This window comes from Arachis duranensis, chromosome 2 (genome assembly GCF_000817695.3).
Source record: "Arachis duranensis cultivar V14167 chromosome 2, aradu.V14167.gnm2.J7QH, whole genome shotgun sequence".
NCBI lineage: Eukaryota > Viridiplantae > Streptophyta > Magnoliopsida > Fabales > Fabaceae > Arachis > Arachis duranensis.
This window is the reverse complement of record NC_029773.3, coordinates 82,250,514-82,269,573: the sequence shown is the minus strand read 5'-3', so window position 1 is coordinate 82,269,573 and position 19,060 is coordinate 82,250,514. Positions and strand designations below refer to the sequence as shown.

The window sequence follows — 19,060 nt, the reverse complement described above, 5'->3', positions numbered from 1 at the left end:
GTGCCTCCCAAGTATTTGATGAAAATCCTCAGTGAAAAATCAGCGGGGACATTGTTCTTTTGTTGCTCAAATTTTCTGTTGCAAACTCTGAAATGATTTTGTGTGTATGTACAGCATGCATATACAATAAATGATTCCATCTTGCATGTATGCATTCAAGGAAAAATGAGATGAAAATAACAGAAATATATTAACATGTTTTCAACTAAGGGGAATATGAATCTGATGAATGAGTAGAAGTTGAAAGTGGTGATGAGTGTTGGAAGCATGTACAGCTTGGGTCATGAATTACCTTCATCTGAGTGATATTAAGTTTGGAACAATAAACACAGTACCTCCCTTTGAAGCTTCCGTAAGCCCCACTGTCTTCATCATCTTCATCGGTCATATACGAGTTCTTGTCTTCTGTTTCATCATCATCATCATCATCATCATCATCATCATCATCATCATCATCATCAATAGGTGGTGTGTATGTTAACCCAAACATTGGAAGAACAAGAAGAAGAAACTTGTCAATGCTGTTGTTGCTCCATTTTCTTCCACGGTCCCAAATCATCAACAGCGAAACAATTAGTCCAGCTCCAACCCCAAAGCCAACTCCGGTGGATATAAACTGCCAATCAAATTCAGTAGCTGACTTTTTCCTTGGAGCTCCTGCTGGACTGACATCACTGCAATTTGCAGTCAAAGGGGGTCCACATAATCCTTTATTACCAACAAAGGAAGTGTTGGGAAATGATTGGATTTGGGTACCTGTGGGGATTCTTCCATGCAGCTGATTGAAGGAGAGATTCAGGACTGAAAGGAAATTCAAACTTGCAAGCTCAGTGGGAATTTCTCCTTGTAATGAGTTCTTTGACAGGTCTAGTGACTCAAGCTGTTTCAAATTCTCTATAGATGATGGAATCTGGCCAGAAAGAGCATTGTTTGATAAGTTAAGCACATAGAGTGCTTTGAAATCAAACAGTTCTTTCGGTATTTCTCCTTGGAAACGGTTAGACGAAAAGTCGATGGAAGTGAAGACGGTTAGAATCTTAACTAACTCCATCCCCTGACCTTTGCTTGTAACTGTTACTGAATCCTGATAGTATATTGGATTAAATTTAAGTACTTCAAAGCGGAGATGATGTACTTGAGAATATGCCTTGTCTTCATCATGCATCATAGCCTCCCATGTTCTGAAGCATTTTGCAGGAAGCATACCATTGAAACTGTTAAAGGCCAAATCAACAATTTGAAGCATTTGCCAAGTGCCATTGGTTTTTGGACATCCAATGTTGCCATGGAAGTTGTTATTTCGCAATACGAGCACACGAAGAGTGGATATGTTCTTCAATGAACATGGAAATCCATCGGTAATTTGATTGTGCCCAAGGTCCAGCACCTCTAGTGTTGTGCAATTACCAACAGATTTTGGAATATGCCCTTCTAATTTATTTCCATGGAGATCAAGAGTCCTCAGAGCACAAGATGCTGGAAACATATCCGGGATAAGGCCTGAGAGATTGTTCTGGCGCAGATTCATCACCCCAAGCATCTGACTTAATCTTATTAAGCAATAGGGAATTGTGCCTGAAATGTTATTATGGGAAAAATCAAGAACTTGAAGACTAGAGGCATTGCAGATGGAATAAGGGATGCTGCCATGGAATCTATTGTTTGCAAGAGAAAGATAAATTGTGCCAGACAGGTAACCACCAATTCCATCTGGGATAAAGGATCTAAAATTGTTGTTTGAGTAATCTACATAGACAGCAGATTTAGGAAAAACAGGAGCTGTCCCTCGAAGTTGATTGTAGTGAAGGTCAAGCACTGATAAGTTGGAACTAAGATTCTGAAGTGGCCCTTCGAAATCAGTTAGAAAATTGTGAGACACATTAAGGCTTTGAAGATTTTCAAGTTTCCAAATCCAGTTGGGCACTGATCCTTGAATTTGGTTGCCTGAGAGATCTAGAGTGGATAATTTAGACTGGTACCTCAAGAAACCAGGGAAAGCTTTCAAACTGCAGGATGCCAATTTTAGAGTGCTAATGTTTGCAACGGAAGATAGGTTGATATTCACATTGACCGACAAGTTGTTGTACGAAAGGTCCAGTGTGGTCAAATTTCTGAGCTCCAAAAACTTATTTAGCTGCATCAACCCCGTGAAGTTGTTTGAGGAAAGCCGGAGGATAGAGAGTCCTGTGAGCTGGAAGAGGGATGTTGGTATTGGACCTGATATGTTGTTGCTACTTAAATCAAGAGTGTTTAACTTAGAGGAAGAAACATTCTTGAGTTCATCCAATTGACCAAATTGGTTGTTGGAAAGTTGAATCTTCTGCAGTAATGGGAGTCTAAAAAGAGATGAAGGAATTTTTCCACCGATGGAATTGTAACCCAGGTTGATGCTGATGAGATTTTGTAGTCCTTCAAAGTGAGCAGATGATGGAATTGACCCACTAAAATTATTACGAGAAAGATCTATGTAGGAAAGCTTTCTTGCCATTCCAAAAGATGGGATTGGACCAGTGAAGTTGTTAAATGACAAATCCAAGTAACTGAGGCCTTTGAGGTTTGATAGTGAACTAGGAAGTGTTCCAGAGAAGCTCGTTTTAGTTACTATTAAAGTATGTAGAGCTCCACTCAGTTGGGAGGATGGAAAGAAACCTTGAAGGTTAGAATTGAATGATATGTCAATGGATGACAGTGTTCTAACCTGGAAGATCTTTTGTGGAAACGTTCCAATCAACCCACATGAAGAAAGGCTAAGGGTGGTCAAATTCTTCAAATTGGCAAAGGTTTCTGGCACTGTAGATGATAAATTATTCTGATCAAGAATAATGACTGAGAGATTCACAAGATTTGCCAGGGAAGCATCAATGGGTCCTGAGAGATTGCAACTTGACATGCTCAATTCTTGCAATCCACGCAGCGACAACATAACATTGCACCATTCATTTCCATGAGCAGTTATAGTTACACCATCCAGATACAATTGCTTAATACTGCTCAGATTGCTGACAAGCATTCTTAGATTTGGGTTCTCAAGTTTTAGATCTTGCCCTGTCAAATAGGCAAGAGATGAGATATCAAGACTAACCAACCTCGTCAGCTTAGAAATCTCTATCGGAATCTGCCCCACGAACCCAGCATATGACAAATTCAGGTAAGTTAACTTGTCCAACTTGTCAAATGCTGAAGGAATCACAGAATTGAAATTATTAACTGCCAAGCTTAATCTCTGCAGTTGACGGAGACTGAATAGGCTGCTTGAATTGTTGAATCCACCAGCGATTGATTCTCCACTAAGATCAAGACCAGAAACATGTCCTTCATTATCACAACTTACACCACTCCAATCACAGCAATCAGAACTTTGATTCCAAAAATTCAGTTTGCTGGAACTTGTACTGTTGAAAGCAAGGCTCTTCTTCAATTGCAGCAACAATGATTGTTGATCTGGAAGACATTGGCCAGAGATGACAGAAATGTGAATACTGATAAATATCACATAGCAGAGAATGAAGGGAAGCAATGAATGTAATCTAATTCTCATTGGTGTGTATTCTTGGGTAGGGTCCAACACAAGACAAAAGAAGTGAGTAAACTAATAATTGTATCATAAAGTGCCAGACCCATGAACAAGATCCTTCTACTCTGTGTTTTAGAGCATTTATTTTCTAAGTTTGGGAAAGAGCGTCCGCCAAAAAGTGTAGAAAGTAAAAGAAAAAGTAGGGTGACTTCGGAGTAAGATAGAAGGTTATAGCAAGAATTGTAATTGGTCAAAGTTAACATAAGTACATACTAAGAAGTTTTGTTGCAGATTCATTCAAAGTAAACCATGTCCTAGGTCGTTGTTTTGGTTCAACTATCTATGTATCTGTAGAATGCTATTTGCCAGAAAACAAAGAAAAAATAATAATAAAGAAATAGAATACTATTAATCGATAAGAAATTAATGTTTCTACGCGCTTTTATGTCGGCCCTCTTGCAAGAAATTTCATCTCTCTTATTAGATATATTGTTGACTTTAATCATAGCTTCTTAGAATGGAATCCCTTTCAATTTTGGATTATTAAAGACGGTGTGAACTCTACAACGTTTTAAATAATACATTTATGATTTATGACATTTTGTAGTTTTGTTAAGGTCTTGGGGTGTATGATGATGATGCCTATTCAGTGAAGTATTCTAAACGTTAGGCATCAATTCATTATGGAATAAGAACAGTCTTAACAATAATTAAAGAATCAACAATAAGTTAAAGAAACTTTAGTTGGAACAAACACGAGGAAGAAACATGCTTCTTGAATTCTTAATTAGTAGTAGTAACTTCAATTAATTTACTAGTATTTCTTCTTTTTTTTTTTTTTCTTTTTGATTTTCTTTTATTTATCCCCTTTACCTATCATATGCTTTCATTTTGAAACTTGCTTATATCTTTGCTATTTATATCCGAATGAAAAAAATGCATTGAAAAATTTAGGCGTTGATAAAAATACTTTTTAAAATTAAAAATAACAAAAAACTTCAAAAGATAGTATTCCAAACCTAGTTATTAAAATTGAAATAGTAATTGATCTAGTTAAAATGTTAGATTATTGAATTATTGATTCAATAATTTTGTTATTGATTCTGCTAATTACGGTGCTATTTTATAGAACTAACTGAATGTTCTTTTGATAACTTTACACTAAATTATTTTTTTACTTAGTCATTGGTTGAATCGTTCGGTCATTGATCAACCGCTTATAATAATTTATTTATTTTTATAATTGAATGCCATAAAATGTTTTTTTTTTCTTTTATTAATTTGTATTTTTAATTTTACCGAAGGTGTTGTCCTTCCTTAATTATTAGTGTAGGAAGAAAAAGACACTAAAACCCTTCATATGTACTGTAATTAGTTTTACCTTTTCAACCCTTTCAATTAGCATCTTTTTGGGAATTGACCTCAAATTTTTTAGAATTGTAGTCTACCTCTATTATTAATTACACCAATAATTTAATCTGTTTGTTGGGAAAAAATGTTGCGAAAAGTTATTTGTCTTAAAGTTGGATTTAAGTTTTCTTCCTATCATTTTATTTATTATATAGTAGACCTAGGGGTATGCATACACCAGATGAAATCAGATTTGATGTAACTCAGACCCGATTCGAAATATATATCGGGCTTATTTATTAGATTCGAATCTGATCCTAGAACCGATGAAATCTATACACTTTCGAACTACGATTATATAAGTAAAAATTCGATCGTTAACATTACATGACATTGATACTTTCTTATAAATTAGCATGTGAAAATAACCAAATTTTCAATACTCCAACCATTATTTGACATAGTAAAATTCACTTAGAAAAATAAAATAAGAACCAACTCTTCTCTAAAATTAAAGCATAACCATAATCAATACTAATATTGTCTAATAACACCAAATATTTCAATCAATACAAATAACACAATATTATACATTAATTAGTCTAAAATCTTATGCATTTTAAATATAAAACATTAACTTATAGTCTTATAATAACTAATAATACAAAATATTAATGTTTACAATACTTAAATTCCACATAAAAATAGCCATCATCCATCACTAATAATACAAAATATTAATTGTATATGATGACTGGATTACCGGGCCAATTTCGGATGACCCGGATCCCAACCCAAAATAATAACTGGGTTTATTTTTGAGATCTTTACCGATTTTAGACCCGATAAAATCACAACAAATTAATTCCTAAAGTATTCGGAATCAGATTAGGTCTTCGGAGTGGGTCGGACCATGCACACCCTAAGTATATCATTATAAATGGATACTTTTTCTTACACTGCACATGCAAGAGCTGAATTCAGAAACACGAAAAAAAATTCTAACAGTGAGAAAATATTGAAATTTTTTGTTGAGGTCTAATACAAAAATAAAAAAAGTTGAGATTTTATGTAAAATTAAAAAAGTAAATTAAATATATAAAATAGAAAATCATAAAAAATTGTTTAACCTAATAGAAATTTTATAAAATTAGTTGACGTATTTAAAATCATAATGTGAGAAGATTTTAAGATTTAAATCAAACTTTTAGCTATTATAATCTCTGTAATGTGGAAAATAACTCTATATAATATCGCTTTATAGTTTCTGTAATTTTCATTAATTAGAAGTGTAGCTTAATTTAAACTTAATTCTTGACATAGATTGAGAGTAAAATGTATTTAGCTAGTATAGCTACAAATATATGTATTAAGCCTTCATTTAATTAACGAAACCGAGAAAAAAAACCTTTGTCGTATGCTAGACCTGCTTATTTATGATTAGTTTTTTTTAATTATTTATTATCTATTAATTATTTTTTATTTTTTAAAAAAATGCTCAACATAGAAGGCAGCAGGGGTGGTAGAGTAGACAGATCCAAAAAGTAAAATTCTAGACTAATAGTAAGTTCACCTGGTCATTAAGTGTTATTTGAACAAAAAGTAAATAATTAACAAGAAATCCTAAATATGCAATACCTAAGAATGTGTGTATTAACCTTCAAATTTTGTCTCTCTTTAATTTACTGTTTGTCTTTTATAGGCACTCTTCTACTTAAACCTTCCTCATGATCTCCATATTGCACTAATTGTATTTTCATGTTGTTGATGATCTCAATGCTAAATGAGATAAAACAAGACACAGTTACAATTATAAAATAATCTGGTAAATAAATTTTGGGTTACTATCTGTAGAAACTACTAAACTTATTATAAATGAGCAACAAATGTATTAAAACTTTAAAACTTCGTATATTTTTTTATACTCCCATTATTATCAAGGCTTTCTATTGGTATAATTTCAGTTCTTATTCAATGTGGCAGAAAGTGGTTACTTTGTCTTATTCAAGAATGTTGAATACAATTAATATTATTAAGAACCACAAGTCAAAGAAATATTATAAGCGAAAACGGTAAATGAGAGTACATTATTAATATGTTTTTAGTAGGTTAGTTTTATTGTCATAGTCATCGGTGATAATTAGGGGTCATTTCATGATAGGTGTTGTGAGGGAAAAATCAACATTTTATGAAGTGCGTTAGTTAAAGGTTAGATTGGTTTAATTTGACGGCACTCACATGTGATTATACCATAACAGTTAAGATAATACAAAAGTCAAGAGTTGGCAACAAGTAATTTTCTTCTTAAAATTTGTAATTTATTGTAATTGAGGTGATCATTATAATTTGGTTATACGTTATAACTCGATTATAAATATCATAGGTCGATAATTAAACAATTAAATACTAAAACGTATCTAAACATTCTAAAACGTTATTATTTTTATTTAAGTAAAATGTTCGGAAAATACAACTATATATATCTCATTCCAAATATAAAAAAGAGGTAAAAAAACTATACGAAGATATATTAAAATAAATAGAATTTATTATTCACTCAATAATTTGAGCGTTGAAATGTCTTTCACAGGTGTCCATCCTCTTATTTTTCTACTGCTGAAGTATAACTTATTTTGACTGAAAGTTTCTAGTTATTCATCGGTGGACGAGCTATACAGTGGCCAACCTTCACAAGAACAATTGACAGCCACCGTGGGGCCTAGAAACAAAAACCTTTTTTCTTTAGGTCCCAAAATTACCAAATCTGCCTATGGCTAACCAACCTCTTCCCATACCATCTGAATTCCTTTGGATGGTAACAGAGTTACAATAGACTAATCAGCGCATGACAGAAGAAAATCAAAAAATGGCAAATCAGATAACTGAGTTAACCAATATTCAAATTGTTAATAATGGTGATCACAATGAACAAACGGAATGAGGAATGAAATTCTAATCCAATGCATGTCTCTTAAACTCAATAACCAGAAGAAGACCAACAAACCAATGAAGATGACGAATTGGACAATGTAGTTGGACCATTAACGGTAGATGTCATGAATTTCAAACTGCCTAGGAACTTTACATTACCAATAACTTTGACCCTTATGATGACATGGGTGATCCAAAAAAAAACACATAAAAAAATTCCGCTCCATGATAATAGTAAATGATGCTCTGATCGTATCTTATGCCGTTGTTTTCTTACTTTTTTAGACAGTCCTCCACTTGATTGGTTTTTATCTTTGCCTGCAGATTCTATTTCACACTTTCAGGAGCTCACAAAGTTATTTGAAGATCAATTCGCTGCATCTTCCATATATTTATATGACTCTGATTATCTGAATACTATCAAGCAAGGACAACATGAAAAGCCTCAAGGAGTATGTTACTTGCTTCACCAAAGTAGCAACGAGCGTCCCAAACCTCTACCAGAGATGCACCTACATGCTATAAAGAGTGGAATTTGCCCAGAAAAATTCCAAGAGGCCATCACAGTGGCCAAACCTAGAACCTTGGCCGAGTTTCGAGAGAAAGCCAAGGGGCAAATAGAGATTGAGGAGTTACGCCAAGCTTGGAGGTAAAAAAAAAAAAAAGCCAAACCAATAAGGATGACGACAAAGCTCAGGGACAACAAAAAACCTTTCCGATTAACACCCTGTGATGATTCTTATACCTAATTCAACACCAAAAGCGAGGAAATCATCAAAGAAATACTACATGCCAAACTAATCAAACCTCCTTGGAAGGCTGTAACTTATCAAGATCTGAAAAATGTAGACAAGTCAAAATATTTTGCTTTTCATAAAAAACACGGATATACCACTGATGAATGTGTTGTAGCCAAAGACCTGCTAGAGTGATTAGCTTGGCAAGAACATTTAGACAAATACATCAGCGGCCATATTCAAAAGCGTACAACACATTCAGCTGACCCATCAAGGGACAATCTTCTCGCGACAAGGAAAAAGCAACTCATGATCAACCCAATCAACCCCGAGGTGTCATCAATTGTATATCTGGGAGCTTTGCTGGTGGCGGAACTATAAGCACCACCCATAAACGTACCTACTGAGCTATGCTCGTGTTGAAGGCACCCTTAACAATCCCCAGCCTCTGCCCAACTTCCCAGAAATGACATTCTAACCGTCTGACTTCCATTCAAAGGAGACCAACTTAGATGATCCAGTTGTCATCTCTTTTCAACTAAGGGATCTAATAGTCCGCAAAGTGATATTGGATCCCGGGAGCAGCGTCGATGTCCTTTTCTACTTCACATTTCAGAAAATAAAGTTGAGCGATAACATCTTGCAACTATCCACTAGAGACTTAGTGGTCATCTCTATTCAATACCTTGTGGTTGTTTGTTTCGGTCCTTACAACTTAACCCTTGGTCGACCTTTTTTAAATAAGTTTGGTGCTATAATATCTATAATTCATCTCTGTGTTAAGTTTCATGTACAGAACAACCTTATTGTAACAATTCAGAGTAAACATCGTGAAGCTCGGCATTGTTATAATATTAGTCTAAAAATGCCTGTATCTAACCGAGCTATAGGTGTGCAAATAAATGTCATCCACAACTTGCTCGAACTTCTATCATTAACCGAGTTAGACCCACGAGGCAAGCTCAAAACCAACCCACCCCAATAGAGGAGTTACAAAAAGTTTCTTTAACTAACGATCCAAACAAGTTCACTTTTGTAGGTTCAGCTTTGCAAGAAGACGAGAAAGATAAGCTCAACCAATTTCTTCAACAAAATGGCAACCTATTTGCTTGGGTGCCTGCTGACATGTCCGACATTGACCTTTCCATCATATCTCACGAGCTGGAATTAAACTCATCGGTCAAACTTATACCACAGAAACGATGCAATCTCGACATGGAAAAAAGACAAGCATCCTTAGAGGAAACTAAAAAGCTCATTGATGCCAATTTTATCTGAGAAATTAGGTTCACAATATGGTTAGCTAACATTGTCATGGTAAAAAACATAACGGTAGATGGCACATGTGTATTGACTTCACTGACTTAAACAAAGCATACTCCAAAGATGCATATTCCGATCCTTACCATCTCTTGATGCTTTAATTGATAATTCATCTAGCTTTGGCACTTTAAGTTTTATGGATGCATATTCTAGTTATAACCAGATCTTGATGCATCCTTTAGATCAAGATAAAACTGCTTTTATAACTGAATATGGTAATTTTTGCTATAAAGTTATACCTTTTGGTTCTAAGAATGTAAGGGCTATTTACCAGCGACTTATGGATAAGATGTTTTCCAAGCAAATTGCGTGGAACATGGAGGTCTATGTTGATGACATGGTAGCAAAAACCAAGATCGGTAAGTCTCATGTAGATGACCTTGTGGAGATTTTCACCTAAATCAGGAAATACAACATGCGACTAAACCCTGAAAAATGTGCTTTTGGTGTCCAAGGAGGTAAATTTCTCGGTTCTTTGCTTACAACCCGAGGTATAGAGGCAAATTCTGACAAATGTCGAGGTGTGTTGGAAATAAAGAGTCCTCAAACCATAAAGGAGGTCCAACTATTAATAGGGAGATTTGCTGCCTTATAAAGATTTTTACCTTATTTAGCTTCTAAGTCTTCTTTCTTTTTTCAATCATTCAAAAAGAAAAATAATTTTAATTGGGATAATAAATGTGAAATTATTTTTTCAAACCTAAAAACTACTCTTTCAAAATCTCTGATTTTGCAAAATCCTGAATATGGTGAGGAACTTTATCTTTATCTATTCATTACTGACTGGGTTGTTAGTTTTGTTCTTGTTACAGAAAGAAATAAGGTGCAAAAGCCTGTTTACTTTGTTAGCAAATCCCTGCAAAATGCCAAGCTTCATTATCCAAAGATAGAAAACCTGGCCTTGGCTTTGGTATTTTTAGCTAGACGTCTCTGACCTTATTTCCAGAGCCATATCATTAATGTTTGGACTGAGCAACCACTACGGCAAGTGTTAACAAAACTAGAATTAGCTGGACGACTAATAAAATAGTCTATCAAGCTATCTGAGTTTGATATTAGATATCAAATTCGAGGATCCATCAAATCACAATACCTAGGAGACTTCGTCGCTAAATTTACTGCTCCCAATTCCGATGACATGCTAGTAGAATGGACGCTTTATGTAGATAGTGCCTCTAATTCACAAGGATGTGGAGCTGAAATTCTCCTTGAAGATAGTAATGAAATTGTTTTGGAACACTCTCTATGTTTGTCCTTCAAAGCAAGCAACAATAAGGCTGAATATGAAGTACCTATTGCCGGTTTGGAACCCCAACAGCAAGCCTGCGAAGAAGCTCTAGCAAGGCAATCGAAGCAAGAAGCACCTCTTAATGTATAAGTTTTACTTAAAATCCTTTTTATTAGTTTTGATGGTATATAATAGTAATTTTAGTTTATTCCTTAGTTTATTTGAGATTCATTTGAATCCATAAATGAATTTGATGTGTTCTTGTTGATGATTGAGCTTTTTTTTGCTGCTAGTTCAATCTGATATAATTTCGGTTCATTTATTGGTTTATTTGAGGTTCATTTGAATTCAGAAATGAATTCAATGTGTTCTTCTTGATGATTGAACTTTTTTATTACTAGTTCAAATATGATGTAATTTTGGTTTATTACTGAACTCTTTTCTATTTAATACAACTGCCCTCTGGAATCCTAACACCAGGCCTACGAAGAATCTTCTGCAAGACAAACGGAGCAAGAAGCTCCTCTTAATGTGCAATTTCTACTTAAAATCATTTTTATTAGTTTTGATGTTATATCATAATTCTTTTTTATTATTACTAAAAACTTTCCTCTGTCATCTTGCAGTTCTGCTCGTCCTCGGCATTGGGAAGATGATACACCTTCCTTCAACCTTGGCATAAGTTTCCCGACCTCTCAATCAAAGTAACACAACTTGAAATGTTGGCAAAGGCGGTGATGGATGCTGGGGTGACAACGGCATTGCAATATGCTGAGAAAACAAATGCGGAGCCGAGTTTGTGCACCCCTAAAAGGTACAAGACTCCGGTGAAAGAAAAAGAAATAATAGAGAGTTAAGTAAGAAATGTTATCATTGGATGACACAAACAAAGGTTTACAAAGATGATTCAACCAATGAGTATGAAACCATATTCATGTTGGATCATAAAGCACATTTAGAGGAGGCTAGATTCCACTTCATGTCTCTAAGACCCAGACAAGATGTAGAAAATGCGGTAAAATCTTTGACCCATATATCTAATAAATTTTCATCCTATAGGTGGTCTCTACAATGTGTATGCTTCTCAACAATAGAAAATGTCACAAATTTGATGAAGAAATATACCGTGCCGACAGATATTGTGGTACGCCAAATTTTTTATTCTTTAAATAATTTTTTGATGAAGAATTTGATTTGTTTTTCTTGCCGATTGAATGTTTATGATGCTTTGTTCAAATCTGAACCAAATTCGATTCATTTGTGAATTGAGTTAAGTTCACTTAATACTACTGTTATGTATTCACCAAATCTTTTATTACTTAAGAAACTCGATTCATCTCTTAGTTTAATTGAGTTCATTTGTATGTAGAAATGAATTAAAATGTGCTTTCTTGCTGATTGAATGTATATTACTGCTAGTTCAAATTAGATTTAATTTCGGTTCATTTCTTTGTTTAGTTGAGGTTCATTTGGATCTAGAAATGAATTCGATGTGTTCTTGTTAATGATTGAGATTTTTTGACTGCTAGTTCAAATCTGATATAATTTCGGTTCATTTGTGATTTAATTGAGGTTTATTTTGCAGAATTTATGTTGGAAAAGCATAAGGTCGACTACATTGATCCAAACACTAAGAAGGCCTACTGGATCAGTGAATTTAAGGACTTCCTACCTTTTCTGGACAAAAGAAATCTGGAATCACATCCATTTGTAAGTTGTGATTTCTAAAACTTCTTTAATAATTCTGTCGCTTGTTATTATTTAGACTGAAATATTCTATTATTTTTCCAAACTTCAGCTGTTTGCACCAGTTTGCCATGGAGGCCATTGGTGGTTGTAGATTGCTGATGTTAAGAAGAAGGCCTTCCATGTGCTTGATCCCATCAAGAAAAAGAAAAAAGATATACCTGAAGAAAGAATAACTTTGAACAAATTTGTTGTAAATTATCTCTTATTTCTATCCATTATCAATCACTCTTTGTGCCTAATTGAGCATTATTTGTGGGATTGATTTTCTTCAATTATTACTGAATTGAAGTACACTTTTTGTATCCTTTTCAGGGATTAATAGTATCCCAGATGAGGGTCTATGCTGGGACAGAACCTTTGATGGTGGACAACAAAGAAGGGGTTGAAGCACCGTATATTATAATCAGCGGTTAACGAATATCGTAAAATCTTTCTTTGCTATAGTGTTATTATTAATATGCTTGTCTCTCCTATTAATCATATTTTACTTTCTTATTTCTTTCTTAGTTATAATTGCGGGATATATGTGATGACATGGCTGGAAACAATTGATCCTGAAAAGATAAAAAATAAAAAATATAAATGTAAAAACTGAAAACAGGTAAGTAATTTCTACATTAATAAATTTCGGTTCATTTCTTATTTTATTTGGGTTTAAATTAGGTAATTTCTTTCAATTGAATTGTAAGAAGAAATAGATGCTTTTAGGCGGGAATATAGTCCAACCATTCTCTTGGACAAGATAAATAAATTGAGAGACAAAGTGAAGTGATAAGACTCCCAAAGCCGTCTGTTGCCCTCTCAAGTCCTTTTTATAAATTCTCATTTAGGAATATAGAAAGTAAATAGATTATAGGTTCAATCTTTGACTTATTGTAAGGAATTGTAATTAATACTAATTTGTAAAGAATTATAAAAAAGCAAACACTTTTTCTTTGACTCGTTGTAAATGTTAATGTATATATTAATGATTCTAGGTTCACAGTGAATGAATTCAATGTATTTATCAAACATCAAGAGCGCCAAAAATACAAATAAACCGAAATTATTGCATGAAATGAACAGAAAAAGATGTATATATCACTATTCAATTTTAGAAACACCTAAATTTTTGACATAGCACAATTGCAGAAACTAATTTGAAAAACAAAAAAGTGACTATTCAATAAAAAATAACATAAATCAGAAATTAACCCTCATTATATGCCTTGAACTCAAATGAACTGAAATTTAGTCATATATGAATCGAAATTTATGTTAATAAAAATTGAAACTTCTAAAATCCTCTCCGGGATAATTCATATCTTGTGCATCATAAAAGCTGGAGCTTGACTGAATCATTGATCCACCATTTAAAAGGTTCAACTGCAAAAAAGAAAATAAATTATATATTAGCAAAATACATAAACAAATTTTTTCCTAATCAAAAGTAAATCAATGTTACCTCGCTTAGAGCTATCTTTTTCTTTTTTTTTGTTGCATTTGCGATATTTTTTTCATATTTGATCCCAATCTATTCTTGGGACGTCCTCTTGTTTTAACACGTGGGGGCTTTGAAGGTCGTTAACATCACTTAATGTAGTGTCTTCATGAGATAACGAACTTTTAACTTTACTTTTCGCTTGATATTCTTGCATCTCAATTATGACATTATCAAAAGTCTGGTGCAAAATTTCACTCAACTCCTCGTTTCTGACACAAATTCGCAAATATTGTGCAACCAAAATACCAAATCGTCGAATCTCTTGCTTCTCAGCTCCGATAGAGGCTTGTCTTGGCTGCTCTTGATATGTGTGTGTCTCCTCTTTATGTTCTTACTCCAACGTTTCAATATATATTTTGGTGCCACTTTATCTACTCACTCAAAGCTTAAGATACTCAGAGAATGATGACACAGTATATCCTTTGACTCAAACAACAAGCACTGGCACTTTACTTCGCGTGATATTGTGTTGTAAGTAACAACAAACTTGTTGAATGTTGAGTTAAGCACCTGCTCTATAACTTCATATGATATAAAACCTATAGTGGAATGCGTTGATCTTGTGATGCAATTCACCTTTCGTATGAATTGTGCTTGAACTTTCCTAAACTTCTCGTGAGTATACACGTGTTGAAATTGAGCCTCTATTGGTGATTTTGTTGCACACAGCATCACGATGTGAAAATCTGCAGCATCAAATTCTCTCTCTCTTTGCTCTCTGCTTCCTAGGCAATTATCATATTGCTTCACAAATTGAATCAAGGAGCTATTGCATGTGATAAACTTGTAAAAAAAGTATGCATAATCTCACTCCTTTGTGTGCTTCTCATCCCAGTCCAAAAGTGGTGATCGAGATAAATTGGAATCCATAAATGACAATCTTTAAATAGCTTTGCAAAATGAACAAAAAATCAAACACAAATGAACCAAAAGTTATACTCATTTTCACCGAAAAAGTAACAACATCAATTAATTCGAATGAAATCTCGATTACCTGAAAGCTACTTATTGCCTCTAACACCATACTTCGTGAGAAAATCATTCCAATTTTTGCCAAATGCCTCTTTTATTAACGAGTTCCAAACAAAATGACTAATCTCTTGTTCAATTTCTTTGTGTCGCTTGTAGCAGTCATTTAATTTGTTTAGAATCTTCTTCATGATATGCCAAATGCACTACCAATGAATTGTTGTTAGCATACAGTGAAGGATTACCATTTGTTCATAACACGCAGCGGAAGAAAAATAAAGTAATCCTAAAGATCTATTTTGTGCTTAAACTTTATTCCAATAATAAACAATATAGATCAGATCTAAATACCTGAGTACGCTAGTAAAATTTTTTTTCTCCTTCGATTGTACAAAGGCGCTATGCGTATCCACATCGAGACCAACCTTTGCTGTCAACTCCTTGACCAATGGACATCTGATCTAAATTGAGAAACCTCATGCAACTCTTTGCACACCATAAAATTCTTCTTCAAGAATTAGGTTCACATACATTTATGTGCGTAGAGGTAAAGGAATAAAACTCTTATGTTTTATTCTCTCATTTTTTTCCTCTACTCTTGGCATACATATATATAGTATAAGATTTGTTACCGATTTTAAATTTGATTCTCAATTCAAATTTAAATCATATCTTAAAATTCCAAATCTGAATCCTTCAAATTTTATGAATCATATCATAACTCAATTTGAAAACGGAATCAGTTAGGATTTCATCCAAATTTAAAAATAGAATAAATAATTATTCTCAAATCTCATTTAATATTCTCAATTATCATACTATTATTATATCTTTGGTGCTAGCAAAAAATATAATAATATTCCATCTGAATTAATATAATTATTTATTTGATCAAATCAAAATAATAATTAAATAATTCTATAGCAAAGGTTAGAACACTCGTTAGTGTGTGACCCCATAGGTTCAATACTAAGCGGGTAGTAAATTAGTCATACTAAATTTACTAATCAAGGTTGGTGTCTAGCAACACTCCTCAACGACCCGATAGTATGAAGTAATATATTTTTACTAAGAACCTCAGAAGAACAAAGTATAATTCCTTCCATCTTTCCAGCTCTTGGTTAACCCTTAGAGTATGGTTTAATTGTCAAACTCTAACTTGTTCCATCTTTCCAGCTCTTTGGCCAATGTTTTATTCATTTCATTCATTATAATCATAGAGTTCAAACTCTTTACCGAGAGTTGACGGATTCCTTATTGACTAATCATTAATTCTACAAGTATTTAAATCATACCCAATGTCCATTCAACTAACACTGTAGGGTGTTAGGTGTTTGGAATCAAAGTATAACAAATACATTGTCAATTACTATGATAGTCGCAGGTTAAAGGAAAATTCTAATATTATGTTCATCATAAGAATATCCTATTGACAAATATACGGTAACTATAACCATTAGAAATTCTTATAGTGAGTCAGTTCAATGGTTATATCTCTATATATACCATATATATATAATTTAATAAATGAGATCTATTAATCTTCGTCCAATGAAGACCATTATATATATATATATATATTGATCTTTCCGGATTATTAATGTCCTTTTTAATAATCCTATGACCAAGAACAATTTAGATTAAATTATAAAAGATTTATCTCTCAATATTATGATCATTATCACAATGATAAATCTCTAAATTTAATCAAGGACCTTATTATATTAACATTTTAATATAATAACAATAACAAATTATTTAACACGTGATTGATTGGATTGTGGTCATACTACTTATTCCCAACATACAGGTCTCAATAGCCCTTTGTATTGATGCACATTGATTGGTAAGAATCTCTTTTGGTACCTTTTCTCCCATGCAACGAAGCCAATATTTGAAGAACCATTTGAATGACTGGATGTCTTTATTTTTCATCAAAGCACATCCGAGAAGTATCGATTGACTGTGGTGATTCATACCCACAAAAGAACCAAAAATAAGATTGTACCTACAAAATGGACACTCAAAACAGTTATGAACCGAAATTTGTTGGCTCTATGAATCGAAAACTATATCGTAGTGAACCAAATACCTGTTTGTGTTGTAAGTGGTATCAAATGAAACAACATCTTCAAAATACTCGTATGCAATCCTGCTTCTTGCATCGGCCCAAAATGCATTTTTGATGGAGTGATCAACTTCAAGGTTAAGCTCAAAAAGAAATTTTGATTCTTTTCTTTCATTCTTAATAAGCACTTGCCAAATTCTTTGGCATTATCTTGTTCGGAAATATTTCGTACTTCCATTGTAATGTAATTCCTCACATCTTTTTCAATAAAACTTAGTTCTCAATGACTGCCCGTTGTTGCTACAAATGACTGATATGTTTTACTAGGTCTGATTCTGGCTTCTTTGTTTTCAAAGGTACGACGCACAAATATGCTTAGCTCTCTGTGTTGTTTAAGCATCTCTGCTCGATCTGGACAATAAGGGTGTGATTGATTCAGAACTTTTAAAATTATACAAAGACCAATGTCCTTTAATATATGTACATAAATCCCGACTGGACAGTTTATTCCAGCTGAAGGGTTTGTCTTCAGAGTTAGAGATATCTTGGATTTTCACTTTCCCTCTCTACTACATGCAATTAGTTGATTCTCAATCTCATATCCCTTCCGAGTGGTGTTCTTTATTTTCGTAGAAAAACCAGCAAGTTTGGAATAATCTTTGTAGAACTTTTCAGTTTCTTCCAGTGTCTTGAAAGTCATCCCAACCTTTGAGACAAATTGTTCATCCACAACACACCTGGACTGTAAAATAAACCGAAATACTGTCATAACAACACCATTGTGTAATAACTAATGAACCGAAAATTGTCCATTATATAAATTCAAATTCAGAAATACCTGCGTCTCAAATGAACCGAAAATATTATCAAAACGAAACCATTGATAATACCAAATGAACCGAAAATGGCGTTCATAAACAACTGGATTTAATGATTGCATTCCATTCCATTGAATTCAAAATTGAATAATCAAAACCTCGTCCACTTGATTTGATTCAGAAGAATAATCCAAATTGCTCTCATTCAATTGATTTAAACTTGAATCATTCATTGTTTTGATACGCTATTGAAATATGAAAACGAAGAAAAAAGTCTGAAATATGAAATCTGAAAACGAAGAACATAAATGCAATGCAGATCAAAATCTAAAAACGAAAAAGAAAATAAAGTTTTACGAAGAAGAAAACCAGAGAAATCAGAGCAGAGAAGAACGACGAAAACCTTTACGTTGAGGAAGAGAAGCTCTACGTTGAGGAAGAAGATTTACGTTAAAAGGTGGCGGGCACGTGAAGCAAAAAAAACTTCGTTGACTTGGTTAGGAAAATTACATGGATGTGGAGCATTATTGATAAATAAAAGGGTAAAGTGATATTTTTAGTTTTAATATTTGGACTAAATTTTAATTTAGTTTCTAATATTTTAAACATCTTAAAAAAAATTCAAACGGATTCTTTGACACGAATAATTAATGAAACGAGTGACGTAAACATTAATAATATTATGGTTAAGTCATATCTTTTTCTTTATGTTAGAAAAACATAACTAAAACTGTAATACCCTAATTAGCCTAAGCCTTACCTCGCGTCGTAAAGCCAAGGTTAATCAGAGATTACGACAGTTCTAAACTCAAACATAATATATATATATATATATATAGAAAGAATAGTATAATCTAGAAGCCCGATGAAAGATATAGCTCAAAAATAGA

The 19,060-nt window shown here is 33.3% G+C and overlaps 1 protein-coding gene across 1 annotated transcript; it reads right to left on the bottom strand.

Moving 5' to 3' along the window:
• Window positions 1-13: 13 nt before the first annotated feature.
• On the bottom strand, window positions 14-3,869 carry LOC107475326 (receptor-like protein 7). Its single transcript, XM_021135729.2, has one exon. It carries the CDS (start codon window positions 3,536-3,538, stop codon window positions 206-208), a length of 3,333 nt encoding a protein of 1,110 aa, XP_020991388.1. The 5' UTR covers window positions 3,539-3,869; the 3' UTR covers window positions 14-205.
• Window positions 3,870-19,060: the final 15,191 nt, after the last annotated feature.

What these genes read in the sequence shown, in the direction of transcription:
- LOC107475326 (XM_021135729.2), bottom strand. Translation starts at nt 3,538, where the DNA reads ATGAGAATTAGATTACATTCATTGCTTCCCTTCATTCTCTGCTATGTG.